At 32.8% G+C, this 20,409-nt stretch overlaps 1 protein-coding gene across 2 annotated transcripts; it reads right to left on the minus strand.

Annotated features, from left to right (window-relative positions):
• Positions 1–4,781: 4,781 nt before the first annotated feature.
• LOC107951282 (deSI-like protein At4g17486) lies at positions 4,782–8,077 on the minus strand. Of its 2 annotated transcripts, XM_016886276.2 has the most exons (5): positions 7,584–8,067; positions 6,821–6,877; positions 6,457–6,718; positions 5,888–5,955; positions 4,782–5,392 (listed from the first exon to the last, which is right to left on the minus strand). In XM_016886276.2, the coding sequence occupies exons 1-5, from the start codon at positions 7,716–7,718 to the stop codon at positions 5,105–5,107; spliced, it is 810 nt and encodes a 269-aa protein (XP_016741765.1). In that variant the 5' UTR covers positions 7,719–8,067; the 3' UTR covers positions 4,782–5,104. The 2 variants fall into 2 exon arrangements, with proteins under 2 accessions (XP_016741765.1, XP_016741766.1); XM_016886277.2 differs by lacking the exon at positions 6,821–6,877 and having other exon boundaries at positions 7,584–8,077.
• Positions 8,078–20,409: the final 12,332 nt, after the last annotated feature.

Here is a 20,409-nt window from a genome sequence, read left to right on the forward strand (position 1 = left end):
AGAATTGAACATAGAACTAGGTTCAAAACTAGAATTAAGAATAGACTTAAGCCTAGGATATAGGGTTAGTATTTTTACTTAGGCTTCGGATTTAAGACTCCTTGCTATTATTTGATATATCTTTGAATTTCATTTTTCCATGACATGTTTACTTGAGCTTACATTTAGCATAAATGTAACACCCCATACCCGATCTGATTGTCGAACCTAAGCTACAAGATGCTACAAATAAATCCAGAATAATCACATGCAATTTAAAACCTTGAATGATCATATAAATACACACATTAATTCTTAAAAATGAAAACGAGACTAAATCGAGCTTTAAAATACAATAGATTAGATTTGAGCATGAAAAATGACCAAACTGTAAATTTTTCAAAGTTTTGAATTAAGTATCGATACTTTTGTGATAGGTATCGATGCCAAAATCGATACCGATACCATTTTGGTATTCTGTAATTTGGAAACACTGTTCATTTGGTCAAGTATCGATACATCAGTCTCTAGTATCGATACATTTATCCAGATGGTCAAAACTCACAAGTTTGAAAGTTCATTTCATGCCCTAACCTATATCTTAATTCATGGATATAAACAGGTACACATATGACCTGCAAAAAACTCACTCAAACCATTACAAACATGCCATGATTTAACCATGACTTATTAACCATCTTACCTATTATAATTAATAACTAAGTATGCAATTAGGTACCATAATCCTAGTACTAACCAATATGCCATTTGGAACCAAATGGCATATATCATCATAGAAAAATTTACCTTTGTACATAATCAAAACTTACCATATCATTGAAACAATTTAATTTAATGAATGCATATTCTACATCTATCAATTAACACATTTAGCGTACATTTCTCCCAAAATTATCAGTTCCCAACTAATTCATGCTCCAAAATCGAGCATACCATCACCACACATACTATCATCATTTACCCTATATACATACCATAGTAATCATTAAATTCATCCTTATGCATGGCACCCTTTATAGCAGTTTACAACTTCAACATATAATTTTAGACCATCAACCCAAAATAGCCTATGTACATATCGTATAACCATTGGAAACACAAATCACAATCAAGAACCAAAGCACTAACATTCAACATTGACCAAAAATGATTTGCCTATATACATGCCACAAAATCGAGTTTTAAATGATAGAAAGACTACTAAATCATTACCAAGATAGTGTGAGCTTCTCGACAATCCGTCTAACACGTTTCACAAGTCGACACTACAGGGAAACACAAACAAACAAGAAAGTAAGCATTACAATTGCTTAGTAAGTTCACAGGTATTAAAACCAAATAACTTGCCCAGGTTATAATTATACACAACATGCTACTTAGCTTGATAAAGTTTGCCTATCATGGAAAATAACATATCAAGAAGGTGAGCTCAACATTTATCATATATATATATATATATATTAACTCAATTATAAAACATTTAAATTCACTTAATACAACATTTCATTACCATTCATAAAACAAACAATCATTTAATTAATTCACTATCTTAATCATATCATACAATCTATTTAACCGTAATACATCCCATTTCAAATTTATGCCAAACATTATTTTTCATTTTATAGTTTGAATTCTCCACCAAATTTATATTGAATCATATCAACATCATTCTTATTTTATATCAATTCATTTTCATACAAAATATAAATATATATATATCAATTACTAATTTAATGACAATTACTACTTCATTTCATAAGACGAATTACGAATCACGTACTATCTCAATTTCCAAATTCATGGATTCATTGAACATAATCAATCAATGTTCCTGACTCATACCATAATTTCATATTCCATTTCACATTTCACTTCCATTTTATATCATTTGCCATTTCAAATATCAGGTATTTCATTTTTACCATTTATTTCCCTATTAACACGACTTGGACTCAGACGGATACATGAATCCAACCAACACACCAGTTTGTCACCCAGTGCCTCATCAGATAAATCTGAGGCAAGTAATCGCGCCCAGAGTTATAAATAAATTGACACCCAGTGTCTCATTGGTTAAACCGAAGCAAATTGGCACCTAGTGCCTCATCAACTCGTAGTCGAAGTAATCCCTAAATTCTTCCTATCCTATGACATGCTAACTATATTCGACTTTGCTCGAATAGTTAATAGAGTATTCATTTCATATTTCATTATCAACCAATACCTTAATTCACAATTATTTTCATCAAGAGTACATTTATCCCACATATGGCAACAATAAATTATATCAATTTATGCTCAATTTTGCATTATGACATCATATTATGCTTTCACATATATTCAATTTAGTCATTATCACTATCAATCAATCTAAATCAAATAAATTCAACTCATTTCATCACATCATCACATAACATATTCTATATCAGTTCGAATTAAGGTCAATTCCATAATTATTTCAATTTGCAATCCATCATATACAATTTAATCCTCTCATTCACCTTTTTATATTGAATTATAAACAATTAAAATTTTAATTAAATGTAATTACAATTATAATTCTAAATGCATAACAATTTAACACAAACATACTGTATGAACTTACCTAGTTAAGACAGCAAACAACAACTCACTAAGGACTAATCAACAAATTTTGTCATTTCCTCAATTTTCTTCAATTTGGTCTAAATTTCGATCTATTCAATAATTCAATTCAATTTATCAATTCCAAACATCTTATATCATCCAATTATAAATATATATCAACTTAATTTTATTATTCAGATGCCCCTAAAATTTTTTATTTTATTCAATTTAGTCCTTAAAACCGAAGTTATCATATCTTCTGAATTTGGACTCCAAATTTTAAACCCACTTCAATTATGTCCATGTGCAGTCTCCTATTATCAAAATTTACAAAATTTCATACCATTTCAATAAATTCATAATTTAGTCCCTAAATTCAAAATTAACAAAATTTATTTAACAAATCATTCATATTTCATTTCTAAGCTTCAAAATCTACCACAAACATTCAAAAACTTCAAATAAAATCCATGAATTTTTTTAAAATCTTTGAAAGTTCTAAAAACAGAGGTACAGGCTAGCTGGATCTAGTTGCAACAATCTCAAAAATATAAAAATTATGAAAAACGAGCTTGGAAACATTACCATGCAAGGAACTTAAGTTGGCCGTACCTTGATGTTCAACAATGGAGTTTTGAAAGCTTTATTTTCGGTGGAAGAAGGAAATGAAAATGGGTTTTATGTTTTCTTATTCTTTTATGTTTAATTACATATATTTTTATTTAATAATAATTTTTTAACACATATATTATACAATAATCAAGCATTTATCGTCCACCAAAAAAAAGGTATAATTGCCTCATAAATCCTCTCACTTTAACCATTTAAGCCTTTTAACTAAAAAAATATTGATTAACTTTTACTATTTTTACGATTTAGTTCTTTTTCTTTAATTAACAATCAAAACATCAAAATTTTTGGACCAAATTTTAATATACCTATATAATCACTCTATAAATATTTAATAAAAATATTTACAGACTTGGTTTATGGAAACGAGGTCTCGATATCTTGTTTTCTAAAACCACTTGATTTTAGAGACAAACCACTTCAACTTAACTATTCATTCAATTAGCAAAAATTATCATATTAAAATTTAATATACTACTATATTTGACCCATAAATATCAAATAATAATATTTACGGACTCATTCGTCAAATTTGCGGTCCTAAAACTACTATTTCTGACACCACCAAAAAACGGGATGTTACAATAAATTTATATAAATATGTTAGGTTCGAGGATCACCTCCCTCACATTACACTCACATTGGTATCCATTGTATCTACACATTGTTGTATTGTCGAATAGATGCCTTTTATCATGTCTTATGCATAGAAATTTCATTTGATATTATACAAGGTGATGTTTGCCTGTATGATTTCATGTCTTATGCTTATTGGATGAATTGCACTTTGTTTGCCTGAATGATTTGTCCATTCCATAATGAATGTTTTTGCATGTCTTTCTCCTTTTGCTCTTCAAGATGGTATCATCATAGCTTTGATAGCTTTTGATATTCACATTTTTTATATCAGTTATGCTTTACATGACTTTCTTTTAATAACAATTGGTATTCAGAAAAAGGGAATTTGTTTCTATCAGTAGTAGAAATAGAAATCGGATGAGACTTTATTGAATTATTATTTATATGCAATTTTAGACTTATGCCTTTCACAATTTTTAATAACAATTTCTTAAAAGAGGAAACTTTTCCAAGATCCCACAATTAGTTCAACAAAAGTCAAATTTGTACTTCTCGATGTCCTGATCTCATTCAAGCTAGTAGAAATGAAGTATTCAACATAAAATTCAATTTAATTTTTAATTGTCCTATCTTATTTCTCGTGATTAATTCACTAGGTAAACGAACCATATCTAAAATATGTTGATCAAATTTTAAGTACTTAAGACCCCAAATAATTTGGATATGATCATGTTAAAAAATGTAATTAAAATCAAAAGGAATTTTAAAAAAACAATTGATTCACTTATCTTAAACATACCCTAATTTAACATCCAAACTAAAAGATATTTTGAAACATTTTGAAGTTCAGACAGCAATTTAAAATGTGCAATTAACCCTAATATTGATCGTTTGTTTTCTTTAACTTTTCAATTGATAGAGCATCACTTAGTAGGTCTCGGAATTCGTCCATTTATTGCAGAAGACATAAAAGGGAAAGATGGTATCAAAATCACTTAATAAAAAGCTTATAGCAAGGAAAAGGTCCGAAATTACCTACACAAAGTCAATCTGTAGTTGGAATGAAGACTTGCCCAAGCACAGGAGTTTTCAGATGATTTTTTCAATGAACTTTTAAGTCCACAGAGCATGTTAAAATCTCGGTTTGGACAAGAAATGAACATTTTACATTTGATACACAATGAATGACATCTTAATTGGCAATGTAGAGTTTCAACTATTACACAACAGTGCTTCCAGAAATCGTTTCCATCACATATCATGCCATGAATTCTGTCACCATGGTTATTCCAAATTATTTGAATTGTCACGGTGATCTTTGTGGATCTTGGAAATTTTGTTGCATTGTCTGTGCAGAATTCTGTAGCCGATGGTTCTGAAAACCACTGCCACCCTGAGTCTCGATTTCAGAACTGCTAGATGGTTTGGCACCAGTAGTGATGATGTTTTTAAACCAAGCTGCTTGAAATCTGGGGCTTCCTCTATTTGAATTGCCGGGGCTATCATTGCCACCACTAGAACTAGACGTAACACCCACAAGAAAACGATATGCCACTTTGCTAGCTGATACTATCTCAGTCTTGGCTTGTCTCAACTGCAATAATTAACGCTACACTAATTTTAAGCACTGACCATAGCAAGGTTTAAAGCTTCTAGGCTTGGGACACTTAAAACATGCATAAAAAACCAAACCGTACAAAGAAGGTTACTGCAATATTCCAGTTTCTGCCTTCTATGCTTGTCAATTCACATTCTCAACAACAATATAGTCGGCATTTCAGATTCAGGGCAATTTTTAATGCAAATTTAGTACAGCATGCTCAAAAGACTAGAAAGCAGAAGGCTGACAAGTGTACTGCAAAAATATTTACTGCAAAATTTACATTCAGGATAAGACTGCAGTTCACAAACAAATGTTAAACCACCTTCTCTATGTTCGCAAAGTTTCAAGGCAACCACCTCCAACAGGCCTTTGAAACAGGCAAACAGTCCTAATAACAATTAAATACATCAAGCAACATTCACACTCAAGTGATTTAGAGATTTTCAGCTGATTATTACAATCATGAACTGAAGAAGGGACACTCACCCGTAAGGCAGTGTTTTCTGCTATTTCTATAGCGGCATCACCAGCATTAGCAAATCGGTTTACCCAACCTGTTAAAAATTTGTAAGAACAAGCATGCCAATGTGAGTTGAAATGAAACCAACAAAAAAGAAACCGTATACACTCTTATAGATCACATTTTATCTCATCAAAATACAGCCAGACAAGGGCCTGCATAAAAAGTCAAGCAAAAGTAATATGATTGCCCCTAGCTTTACAACCTAATACTAAGAATATGCAGGTAGCCCAAGCCAGAACTTAAAATAGTTGATATTCAGATTTATCACCAAAACACATAGATAATAGAACAGGACAAGCAAAGCACTAAGCTCTTAGTTAGCATCCACAACTTAGCTATTGTCATTAAGCACAATGTTCTCCACGAATTTACATCAAGCAATAGGCCAGACTTAAGTTACATAAGGCTATATTAAAGAACTTGCCCATCTGCAGGTGCACTATAAAGTTATAGGGATAGGCAAAGCAGTGACCACACAGAATACCTACAGTAGTTCAGCCCATCAACAAGAATAAAAGATATCGTAAGTTACCTGGAAGCTTTTGGACACCAAGCCTTTCGCAGAACTCATCACAGAAATGGTTACAATTTTTGGATAACAAGTCATAGGAACTTCCAGGCCACTCTCTACTAAGTTCCTGCAAGATCTGGTTTACGTTCAATTTTGAAGAGTTAGTTATTCCAAGGACCATGGACTCGCGATATGTATACATTGGATTTTTGCCAGAAGGACAACTGAACACCCCCGACCCTTGCTCACAGAAGCCAAAAGACCATTCCTCTTCTCCATAAACCTGTCAACATGGCATGTTAAGTTATTAAGTTTGACAAGAAAAAGGCATCAATAACAGATTCATTAAAGAGAGTCATGAGATGCTGACATTAGTATACCATACCTCAGATCCCAAAATTTGACCGCATAGATACTGTCTCAAAATGTTCTCTTTGGAGAACTAAAAGTTTCATATGATATCCATTAAAAAAAAATTAGATAGATACACAGGTATCTGAAGCAATGAGTTATTGGTTCGGTATCAACAAAATTAGTCTATAAAAAGCAACAATGAAAATGTAAAAGATGAGCCAAGAGATTAATGACAAAATGAATCTAAATTTGTAAAGCGGTGTGAAGTAACCATTGATGGTACCCAAACTACAATAAAAAGTGAAGTAACATCATGGCAGATTTCTATAAATTCTTTCAAAAATAAAACTGGATACAAATAATCCACAATAACTGAACAAATAGTTGCAAAATCTCTCAGAGTTCACTAGATCAATTCGATAAATTAAAATGATAAAATAGACTACCAAGATTCTCACCCTACAATAGAAACAGGGAAAACATAAACCTACAGATTAACCATAAATTCCTCGTAGCAGTCTCTTTTCAGTTCACAACCACCTTGAAAGTTGAAACAACTCCTTTTAACCAAAACAAAGATTTAAAGCTCCCATTTCCTTTAATAAATATTATCGAAACGCAGCAACAAGAACGGCACATCTTGTTTAAAATCAGGGTCAAATATTCATATAACTTACAAGTTAAAATCCAAGAAAAAGAACACCAAAAAAAAAAGTCCCATGCCAAGAACCCTAGATCTCATTCAAGCACAACAATAAAGAAAGTAATAGAAATGTAAAAGTGAAAAGAGAAACCTGAACTGCGCTGTGGAAGATGCCGCCGAGGCCTATTCCGTCCTTGAAGATCTTGTTGATTTGAACAATAGTGCTGTTGGTTTTATCCGATCCACTGTTGGTCACATCATATATGTGTAATCTCACCTCTGTCATCTTCAAACTCAAAACCCCAACAGCTCTCTGGATTCTACTACTCTCTCTATCTCTTTTTGCACTCTTAAAAGCTTCCAAGTCCAACGATTAAATTCCGTTGGATTGAGGAGTCGAACTTTGCTTTTTCGCACTCTTTCGGAATTTTGTTACGTAACAGTGAGAAGTAATTCTTTTTCCGCCTCGAAATGCTCAAATCCCGGAATCTCTTTCCAATCCTGTTTCTCAATATTAGATTTTGTTTTTTAAAATGTTTTCAAAGCTTTTAAGAATTTGGACTGAAAAAGAATAGAGGCAAGGAAGAGGATATTTTAGATGAAAATGACGGGAATTTGAAATGGCCCTTGGAAGTTGATGGAATTTACGGGAATGGGCAGATGGTTAGTTATATTTCTTTTTACAATTGTCGGGCACTGAGTTAGTGATTGATTCACAGCCCCGAGTTGGATAAGATGCCCCACCCACGTCGTCACGTTATGCAATTATTAACTCCAACGCAACACCGACATCTTTTTCTTATCGAAATTATTTTTGTGCCCTTCTCGTTTTTTAAGTATTTACATGGTTGTATATTAGAACTTTTATTAAATTAGATTATGTGACATCTGAGCCAAAAACTTAATTATAAAATATCTTCACATAAATTAATATTAAAATTGTATATATAAAAATATATATAATAATTGAATTATAAATAAAGTAGTAAATCATTCATAAATAAGTTTATTTTAGGCTCGGGTTTAATTTTAAATTATTTTATTTTAATTATTTTAATTTTAAATTGCTTTCTCTTGCCGTTTTTTTGCTTGCAATTTGGATCTGATAGTGTTCGGGTTTTTTTTATTTCTGATCAGGGGTACAAAGTCAATCATTGACTATGGAGCTTGAGATGGACAATTTGCTGATTGATGATGGGAAGAAGAAGCCTAGGAAGTGAATGTCGGGGAAGAGGAGTGTGGTCTTAATGATGGGTTCTGCCTAGTTGGGTGCTTTCTAACCACTAGTGTAGTCCAGTTTCAAGCGATGCAAAATAAGCTTGAGAATCTTTGGCATCTTTCTAAGGGAGTGGCTATTTTAGATATAACAGAGAAGCGATATCTATTTAAATTCTTTACGAAGTTGACATTGATCGATTAGTAGATGGAGCCCCTTGAACTTTCAACAATCATCTTTTGGCATTTAATTGGCTTGAGAAGGATGAGGATCCTTTGCAAGTTTTGCTATACTTTATTGATTTTTGGGTGCAGATACATGACCTCCATAATAGATTAATGTCGCAAATGATGGCAAAGCAATTTAGTAACTTTATTGGAACTTTTCTTGAGTATAATGTGAAATTGTTAAGTCGAGAATCAAATCCTTCAAGAGTATAAGGGTGCAGGTTAAGATTTGTAATCCTTTGAAGAGAAGAAAGAAGATTGCTCTTCCTAAAGGTACCCATGTTTAAGTTAGGTTTTGCTATGAAAAGCTTTTTTTATTATGATTTCTATGTGGTCATCTCAACCATGGAGAAAATTGTTATCCCTATAGGATTATGATCGGAAAGGTTATTTTTGGTTGGGACGTGTAGCTCAAGGCTAGATCTGTTCATGAGTTGGGCTACCCGTTTAGGTTCGAAGGCCTGCCCGAAATTTGGGAGGGTTTGGGCAAAAAAATTTAGGTCCATTTAAAATATGGATTGAGCTCGGGCTTGAATATTCATGGCCCGAGCCTAACCCATTTTTAAGTTTCTAATACTTTATATTATGTTATTTTTATATATTATGTAATTTATAACACATTAAAAATATAATTCTATAGTAAATATATAATACTACTCTAACGTAAACATTAAAATAATGCTAAGATGACTATATAAAAAATCTCAATAAATAAAAATATTAAATATTAAATATTAAATTAAAATAATATAAAAAATTAAAATTAATATGGGTGGGTTTAAAATGGGTTTGGCTTAGTTTTTTGTAAATATAGGTGGGTTTGGACAAAATTTTAGGCCCATATTTTGAGTTGGGTCGGGCTTGAGCAAACATAAAGTATGTTAATATCATGCTTAGGCCCGACCTGGCCCGTCCCATGAGCACATTTACTCAGGGCTGCTCCTTGACGTGTTGCCCCACCCATAAGTGTTTGGCTAAGAAAGGAAAGTAGTTTAAATTCTGCTAAATATGAGGAGATAGAAAGGGATATAAGGAGTAATGATAGGAGTTATCCAAAGCCTATTTTTTTTTCAAGAATTTAGCTTAAACTTAGGATTAAATTTAGCTTGTGAGTCACATAGTATCGAGGGTGGATTAAATGAGATAGATGGGCTTAATGGCATAAACTGTGATACAGAATATCTTTTTATTGTCCCAACTAATGGTAAGAAACAGGCACAAATTTCATCTATGGTTCCATGTATTTCAAAACTGGTTGATTCAGTTGGTTGTACTTTGTGGTAGGCCTCTGCCTACCATGTTTTATTGGCAGACTCTACGACTCATGGTTTTGATGTGGTAGCTTAGGGTACGAGAGATGGTTTATCTATTGTATGGAAAGACAAGTGCTTTATCTATTGTATGGAAAGACAAGTGCTCTATTAATATGAAAAGTTACTTGACAAATCATATTGTCATTGTTATTGAAGAGGATTTGGATGGGCATAGTGTAACACCCCACGCCCAACCCGTCCTCTGGATCCGAGTATGGAGCATCATAATAGACCTATACTAAATTTTTACTAACTTAACTGTCAATAAAAAGTCTAAAAATAAAATTATCCTATAGTGATATTTAAAATAATAATTCTTACAACTAAGGTCTTAAGCCACTGAATGTTTAATTATTCGATTTATTTCTATCTCTACTCAAACTGTTTCTTTACAAAATAATTCCTAAGATGTTGCTAGGGGCTAACTGATTTAGACTCTAGACTTTAAGGATGTTGTCTGCTTACACCATAATGAATCATGAGTCTAAGCTTCCAATAATACCCCATTCCTATATGCATAACTTGATCCACATCGATTTTCGATCGCCACTCCAATTGGCTTGGTCCCTCTTTTAAGTCCTCAATCAACCTCGCGAATCCTGCGAACATAAGCCCACTCTTATAAGTTCAAATAAACTTAGTGATTTCCTTCACTACATCATATTTAAACCCTATCACACAAGGGTAACAAATATAAAATAAATTCAACTTAATATAAATTTACTCCCTGTTCGCTCAAGGTGAGTATATTTTTATCGAGGTGGCGGGCTCCACCCAATCCTTTAAGCTACTCAGCTTCCTATCCGACCTCCCTCTTGTCGAACTTTCCACTCAATCGTATCCTAAATACTTCACCATATTAGTGAATCCTATCCTTACTTCTTATCCTTCTTTCATTACATCCCCCTTATTCGAGGTGTTCGTTGTCTTTTATCTTACTTGGTTGTGCGCCTGTTGACCGCCTCTGAATGTGCCAACGTTTAGAGTAGAAATCTTGTACAAAAAATGTGAACAAATGGTATCTGCAAGTATATGGGTCAGGTTGTAATATAGTTACAACGGAGTAGGTAAGCACTTCAAGGATTGTACCCAAGAGAGGCCAGCACTAAATTAATTCTAATTTAAACATAAATAGATCTAATTAATACTTTAATCAAATTATAGGACGAGAGATAAAAAAAGAAGAGTTTTAATAAACTATGCTAAAAACATAAAAATAAATTAAACAAACGAATGGTAAGAAATCAAATAAGGAAAATGTATCAAATTTGGGCATGAGTGATTAGATTATTTCGGTGATCATGATCAACTATCATCTTAGGCTTTCTTGTTCAATCAAATAGTCAATACCCCAGTAGGATCTTCCAATACGTCCACCGAAATACTGAGTCAGCAAGAACTACTTATCTTTCGACCTCACAGTCCAGACCGATTCAGGGCTAAGATGTTCAAGGATAGGTCATACCAAATTTGGGTTAACTACCACCTTGATTAGTTCCTAGGGTTGTCAGGCCTAAGATTTAGGTTCTTCCTTTCCTGAATAGTTGATCTGTTAAGAAGAAATCCCTACAAAACAATTAATTATTCATACCTCCACTAGCTAATCCCCTACGGAAGGATTAGTTCCTCATGGATCTAGTAAACAATATAAACTTGAACAAAAGAATGAACATAAATAACAGTTTCAAGAGTAAAGTTTAGAAGAAGCCTGATTGTATTGAATTTTAAATGCAGAATGGTCACAGAGTTTGAGAACAATTTCAGAATCTAATTTTTTTCCCAATGGAAAATAACAAGAACGACAATCTAAAACCTAAGAAAAGAGAAAATCTAAAGTCTAGATCTAAAGAGAAAATTATACAGAGTAAAAAAGTGTCCCTTACATGTGTTAGCTGAGCCTATTTATAGACTTAGAATGGTTGTCATCCTCAACCCTAGGTCAATTGACATTCTCGAGCTTAAAGTTGGATTGTGCGGACCAAAACACCCCTTGGTCGTATTAATTTCCCTTACAGATGCAATGTCGCGATACACCAGGTCCTGTGTCGCAACATTGAGGGCAGTATGCTCATCTTCAGGGTATCTTTAGGGGTATGTCATGACCTCCTTAGGCTATGTCGCGACATCAAAGGCAGTCTTGGACTTTTCTTATTCTGCTCCCTATGTTGCGACATCAAATGCTCTGTGTCGCAACCTAGCGACCAATATCATGTTAGTACGCCTTCAAATGGTCTCTGCACACTCACAACGTGTATTAGCTCACCTTTAGGCCTTATTGGGCCCCTAAGGTCAATAAAATACTCAAATTACACATTTATTACACTTAACTAAACTTTACTAAAATATAATTAAAACGCAACTAAAATGCTTATGTTCAAGCTCCTAATGTGTGAAAACTTTAATTTGCTACACCAAATTATGGTAGATCACCTATTTACCATGTTGTACCTTTATGGTGGCTTTCTCGTCTTTTCGTCCAAGAATTCTTAGGACATACCTTCTTTGGAGGACTTTCATGGTCGGACTAGTCCTTGGTAGACTCTTTTATTTCCATACCTTAGTCTCGAAGTGTTAGAGTCTGCCCAAAGACCAATCATGAGATGATTATAATCATATACTCATTTTATCGAGTTTATTAATATAAGGTATTGTCATTATTATTTCAATTTCTTTTTCTATGTATATAAATAAACTGAATTGTAATAAAGTCCTAAGAAAGTATGATTATTCTTAAAAAGGTCATTAGTCAAGTATTATTGTGGGCTTGGACAACAATAATTGTCATTAACATAAGGATGTCAAAATCAATACATGATTATGTGTTAGAGAACAACTTATTGGACTTACCCGCTATGTGTATGTTTCTTAGATTATTATGTAATAGTCACAATATTACTCATAGTTATAACTATGTATATGATCTTCAGACTTGAGATCATCATTGTCTCAACATTGTGAGTAGTATATTTTGATATAGTCAAAACGTACTATAACAGGTTGTACTATAAAGACCGATGTTGGATATACCACAATCCATGTAGCGAGATATGGTTGATCAAGATAGGATTTATCCTTCCTACATAATGGGAGCAATATCTTAGGTCTCTTAATGGTGTGAGACTAGAAATGCATGGTCATGTTCGAATAAGTTGATATGATATATCACATGTATTTGTTTATTGTAGTCTGCTCAAAAAAATAAAAAAAAATATGAGATTGGACAATACAAGTGTGACTATTCCATGACTTGTGTTCAATCTAGATGTTAAGGATAAAAGGATATAATACATGAAAAGATTATCACAGAAAGGTTATGTCGAATCAAAACTTCTTCTAACTTGGGTGGCAATGATACATTGCTCGATACCACTCATTGCTTGTAATGTTAGAAACGTTCTAGTATTACTACCAACGTTACAATAATCTACAAGGTCACACCATATAGTTGAAACGAACATAATCCAAATACAGTTGGTATTATTTTTAGAATTAAATTAATTGTTAAATTAATTTAATTCGATAGTTAATTATTAAACACATTATATGTACAAACTTTTTGTACACAAATAGAGAACATAGATATAATTAATATATGAATTTAATTCATACAAAATATTCATTGTATATGTTTCACAGAATTTATTAATATAAACAATTATATTAATTAATTTCGGTCAAAATATAAAAGACATGAAAATTAATATTCTTTTGGAAAGAATATAATTAATATATGAATTTGATTCATACGAAATATTAATTGTATATATTTTACCGAATTTATTAATATAAACAATTATATTAATTAATTTCGGTCAAAATGTAAAAGACATGGAAATTAGTATTCTTTTGGAAAGAATATAATTAATATATGAATTTGATTCATACGAAATATTAATTGCATATATTTTACCGAATTTTATTAATATAAATAGTTATATTAATTAATTTCGGTCAAAATATAAAAGACATGAAAATTAATATTCTTTCGAAAAGAATATAATTAATATATGAATTTGATTTATACAAAAATATTAATTGTATAGATTTTACCAAATTTATTAATATAAAAAGTTATATTAATTAATTTCAATCAAAATATAAAAGACATGGGAATTAATATTCTTTTGGAAAGAATATAATTCATTTTTCTAACTTTTCATTTGCCTTCTCTATTAGTAAGGGAATAATCTTATATTTTTTTGGAAATAATATAATTCATTTTTCTAACTTTCCATTTGCCTTCTCTATTAATAAGGGAATAATCCTAGTTTTCTTTTTTAAGATGTGATATCAAAGAGGATAAAAGGATTATAATATCTTAGTGTGTTAAGGTTACCAACTTAATAATTTAAAAGGTTTAGCAACCATTTTTAATTCTCTCTGAAAAGTTCAAGAGAAAGTGGTTGTTAGTTTTTGACGGGGTGGAGTACGTAGAGGCTGAGACATTTTCATTATGGCTTAGAATCGACATCGAATCAGTAGTATCCTTTCAATGTTTTCAATAAAGAAGGTATATTTTCAACCCTATTTCAACTTGATTCGTTCCTCGTACATGGATCCTTGGTTGTGGATCGCCGGAATAAATTTTTCGCAGCGCCAAGGGGCAAATTGGTGGTCCCAATATGAAGGACTTGCTAACATTTTTGTATTGTGTTGGCCTTCAGCAAGCCTCGACACTCTGGCGTACCCATTCTCCTTCGACCTTATTGTTCGCAGTAGTGGGATTAAATCCAACAATCCACCTATAACCTAGACCTTTCTTGGGGACTCACCCGTCCCATAAATAAGGGCCAGTTTGACTCTCTGAACCAACAGGTTATTGTCCATGTGACTATAAGAGTCTACCATCTTACTTACTCATTTCCTCCCTACGGACTTATCATCATGGTAGTGTACCCATAATAACTTTCCTCAATGAGGAATAGTCTTAATAAACATATTTTCCTTTTAACGGAATCCTTATTTTAAGAGTGGAATTCTCATCCTTCTCGCAAAGCTTGCTTCTTACGTGCAACTTCATTGAGCTCTCCTTGATGGCCCTTTATTTTGGATCCTTGCTTACAATCATTGAACACTTTCCTTTCTTACATTTCCATGATCAAGCCAGCTCTCGCACGACCTATCTTTCTCTATTTTTTCTTGGGTCTTCGCCCATGCCTTGTTGACTTTCGCTTTTATCTCACACTTGTTACACTGGTCGTATACTCATAACATAAGTTTCTAGCGTACTTTTCACATTTTTCCCACGACGGATTCTATAGGTTACTGTAGCCGATCTATAGTCTTATATCCTTCTTCCTCGTCTCTCTTGTCCTGACGGACTTGCCCCATGTTTACTGTTTCGACGGACTGTATCTGTGTTTACTGTCCCAACGGACTATCTATCATGTGTTTACTGTCCCTGCGGGATATCTATCATGTGTTTATTGTCCCAGCAGACTATCTGTTCTATGGATGCCATGGAGTCTTTCATTCGTGGTCTTACACCAATTCGCCATCCTGGCTTACTATTATATGATGTCATATAGTCTTTCATCCATAGTCTTACTCGTCATACCTGGCTGCCATAGTATTTTTCATCTATGGTCTTACACCATATACCTTCATCACGATGTTTCCTTGAAGGACCAGTCGATACCACCTTCGCAGTAAATGCCTTTTCATGATTTTATTTCCCAAATCCTACTCTTATTACCCCCTTTACACCACCTAACATTGATGCTCAAACACTGCAGTGTTCCTTCCACAAGGTACGAAGCTTTTATCGAGGTGGTAACTAAATGTTCACTCATCATTTTCCATCCTAACTCCATATAACCCTTTGAGGTTTATCCTATAGTCATGCAATTCATGCACATATCATCATACTTTCATGCTCATGCAAACATGGCATACTTAAACAGTATAGACCATAACAACAGGTTTGGAGTCTGGAACTCACCTTAAGCTTTATCGTCTCTATAGTTTATCCTTTTCTCAAACACTAGAACTTCCATTCTCCACGCAACAACTTACAAAAAAAATTTACTGGTTAAAATTAAGCATGCAGAACCCCTAAAATGGTTATGATATCCATAACTTTATCCTACGTACACAGAAGGGTTAAGAACCTTACCCACTTACTGGTTTCCCTACTTTTCCAGCTTCATCCTCATGAAGTCTACTTCATGTAGAACTTTCCATTGCTACTCCTTCGACCTACCAAAGAAGATGAAGAACGTGAGAAATTGGAAGAAAATCATCTTTGAGAAGCCATTCCTAGCTATAAATAACACTTCTCGTGCTATTTCTAACTGTGTGAGAACCATTCGTTGCTAATTATTATGTCTCCCAATAATGAACCGACTAGTTCCATTCTAACCGAACCAAAATTGGTTCTCAACTATGTCCAATTTAGTTTCTAACTTTCCCATTTCTTTTAATAAAAGCTGCTAGCTTGCAGTCTCTTTCAATTTAGTCCTCTAATTATTTCAAGTTTCCGAGTTATTAAAAATTTGGGTGTTACTCATAGATGGTGATTCATTGGGTTTTATGGAAATCTTGATAGAAGAGGTCGTAGTAACTCATGGAATTTACTTTCGCAACTAAGACAAGATCAGTCGATTCCTTGGCTAGTGGTGGGAGATTTTATTGTCATTACTTTTTCGTTTGAGAAACAAGGAAGGCGACTTCGGGAGGAAGGGTTGATTGATGAATTTCCTAGTGTTATGGATCATCGCAATTTAATAGATTTAGGTTTTCGGGGTAGATTGTTCACTTGGGAATGGGGGAACTTAGTGGAAAAAATATCCAAGAACACTTGGACTATGCTATTATTTCTCTGAGTTGGTGGAATTTTTTCCCAAATTACTACTTTAAACATCTTCCTCGCCTTTTTTTTAGATTTCTACTCTATTCTTTTAAAGATGATTTGTCATTCTAATGAGCAGTGGCCAATTGCTAGCTCTCGTCATTTCTGGGTATTGAACACCAAATGTGAGCCTGAAATTCTACGATTATGGAATGAAAGTTTATTAGGGGTGCAAGATCGTATTTTTAGTTTAAGGAGAGGCTTATAGGTTGGAACAAGCAACGACTCCAAGTTAACAAATCAGAAGTGACTCAGCTTACTACTGGTTAGATGAGCTTTATGAGCGATCGACTATCGATATAGTTTTGGGAAAGATTATTGATACTAATTTTGATATGTGAATACAAATGAGATTTTTTAGGAACAATGTGCTCATGCTAATTGGTTGCGCCAGGGAATAGGAATACATCATTTTTTCCATAAATTTTCCACCTAGCGAAGATAAATCAACAGATTGTGAGGTGTAGAAGATCATAATAGTAATATTGTGTTGGATATGGGGGTAATTAGACGTATAGTAGATGAATATTTTACATGACTATTTGCATCCAATGGAAAGGGAATTTGACACATTTGTTATCAGGTATTCAATGATGTATTGTAGAGGATATGAATAGTTATCTTACGATGAATTTTGAGATGGAGGTGGTTATAAGTGCAGTTAAGGAGATGGCTCCTACAAAAGCTTCAGGAGACGATAGAGTGCTAAGTTTTTTCTACAAAAAATATTGGCATATTGTTGGCAAGGTTAGTGAGTTTTTTCTATTGGTGCTCAATAGGAGAAGTTTGGTTGCCACTGTTAATCACACGAACATTGTTTTGATCTTGAAAGTGGCTAATCTGAGGAATATGAAGCAACTCTAACTGATTAGCCCATGTACGATTAGTTATAAAATAATCTCGTAAGTTTTGGTGAATCAATTTCAGAGGGTATTACATCATGACATTAATGAAGCCTAGATTGCTTTTGTGCCCGACCATCTAATTATTGACAATGTTCTAGTGGCTTATGAATTATTTCATACTTTTAAGAGGAAGCTAGTAGGGTGAAAGGGGTCTTTGCACTTAAACTTGATATGAGTAAAGCGTATGACCGCATGGACTGACACTTTTTAGAGGATGTAATGTGTCGTATATGTATTGCTCTTTCTTGGATTTTGTTAATAATGCACTACATCTCTATTGATTCTTATTCAATGGTTTTGAATGGACATTCTATTGGAAACATTATCCCTTTTAGGAGATTGAGGTAAGGTGGCCCATTTAGTTCATATTTGTTTCTCATCTTTAGCGAAGGTTTTTCTTCTTTGTTACATTTGGCACAAAGTGAGGGCAAGCTTTAAGGAGCACAATGTGATTATGAGGGTCCAAGAATAACCCACTTTTTCTTTTTCGATAATAGTATTATTTATGGGGAAGTGACAGAGGCAGGGGAGAATGTGGTGAAGGGTATCATTATGGAATATTAAGAATGTTCGAGGTAGCGTGTTACTTTTAACAATCACCATTATACTTCAACTCTAATGTCCAACAAATTGATAGGAATTTGGTTGAGTAAACCTTAAGTTTCCACAGTTCTAATTACCCAGGGACCTACATGTTGGAAAAATCAAGTTTAGAAAATGGTTTTACAACTATAACGAACTATGAATTTTTTTTAAATTCGTGATATTTATAGTAATAAACTTTAACGAATAGTACCTGTGCTTTGTGCGAGACAAATTTGAGTCAATCGTAGCTTTCAATCGAACAACCTTTTTCGCTATCCTTGTACCCTGAATTGCATCGAGTGTAGGCTCGAGCAACACGAACCAAACACTGAGAAAGAAACTATGCAATTATTTTCAATAGGAAAGTAATTTCTCTCAATAGAAATTGGTAAATCTTATAATTCCCTGAAAATAGAATTTACTCTTAGATAACAAATTCTCACTATTTTCTAACAGAATAATAGTGTATCAAAGTTATGATTTTAGGTCAATCGGTATCATCTGCTTATAGGGAAAGATACAAGCTGGTTGAACAAGCCCTTGTAAAATAATATCATTTAAATAGAAAACACACCCTACTCTAACTAGAGCAGAGGGTGGACAGTGCACCCAAGTAAATACTACTAGGGTTGTAGCCCCTCTTATTAACAACCCCCTCTCATCTATTATGAGGGGATTTGTACCTCTCATATATTGGGTCCAATTATATATACTTCTTGGACTTTTAACCCAACACTTATAAATTAATCTGACTCAATGTTTGTATAATATTTTCCAAAATAAATATTATTTATTCAATTAATTTAGTTAATTAAATTAACTAAATTAATTTCTCAATTAAATAATTTTCTCAACCTAATTATAATTTTATTAAAGTCATGACAACTTTATCGTAAAAGAATATACGAGTAAATATCTTTAATTTCTTTATTCAGCGGATTCATAATGACTAATTAATTTAATTCAATTTTTAAACAATAATTATCCAATTATAATTAATTAAATAATAATTTAAAAAACCTTAAATTAATTATCAAGTCATCTTTTACTTAGTGAGAAAACACATTCATTTGTGAATGCGAACCATTTCTCTTACTTCATTATTTCCATTCTTTTTTATCCATTTGATTCTACATACAATTCATTCATGGTTTCAACGAGCTAGCGGAGGGAACAATAGAACATATATTATTAGACTCAAATAATTTATAATTAAGTTCTAGTATTTTGCATATTAATTATAAATCTATTTAGTCACGAAGTCATTCCACTTTAGTATCGTGACTGAGCTCTCCCTAATTATATACAATTACGAAAGCTATTTAATAAGTGTTCGACTAATGTCCTTTTCATAAGTGTATTACCCTTAGAAGATATCCTTAATCTCTTCAGGATAAATCTGTTCTCCCAATAAGATCATATTTTTATCTCACGGTAATCATTACATCTTCCTTCATGAAAAACCAATTATTATCAAATAGTAATCAAGTCATTTATCACAAAGACAAACAATCTGTGACCATGTTTACTTTTCATCTACCATGTAATTTCAATGAGAGGATATAATTTTGTTGGAAAAATTTGGTTTAAAAATGGTTCAAGGAAATTAGCATGAGTTGACACAATCACTGTTTGCTCTTTCGAGTTATAAAATAAACCACCCTTTGTTCCTTTTGGATATCTCACAAACATGTACAATTCTGTCTATGAATCCAACTTCCTCACATATTTACTCAACACATGGGTCGAGTACCTCAAAATCCTTAAATGATTTAGATTTGGCTTCTTGCCATGCCATAATTCGTTTGGAGTTTGAGATGTTGCCTTAGTTGGTAGATCATTTAAAATATAACACGCCATTTGTGATGCATTTCCCCAAAA

This window comes from Gossypium hirsutum, chromosome D09 (genome assembly GCF_007990345.1).
Source record: "Gossypium hirsutum isolate 1008001.06 chromosome D09, Gossypium_hirsutum_v2.1, whole genome shotgun sequence".
Classification (NCBI taxonomy): domain Eukaryota; kingdom Viridiplantae; phylum Streptophyta; class Magnoliopsida; order Malvales; family Malvaceae; genus Gossypium; species Gossypium hirsutum.

What these genes read in the sequence shown, in the direction of transcription:
- LOC107951282 (XM_016886276.2), bottom strand. Translation starts at nt 7,718, where the DNA reads ATGACAGAGGTGAGATTACACATATATGATGTGACCAACAGTGGATCG. An exon ending in GTCAAATTTTGGGATCTGAG is followed by an intron (nt 6,719 to 6,820) that starts GTATGGTATACT and finishes CCATGTTGACAG; the next exon opens with GTTTATGGAGAAGAGGAATG. An exon ending in TGGTGTCCAAAAGCTTCCAG is followed by an intron (nt 5,956 to 6,456) that starts GTAACTTACGAT and finishes AATTTTTAACAG; the next exon opens with GTTGGGTAAACCGATTTGCT.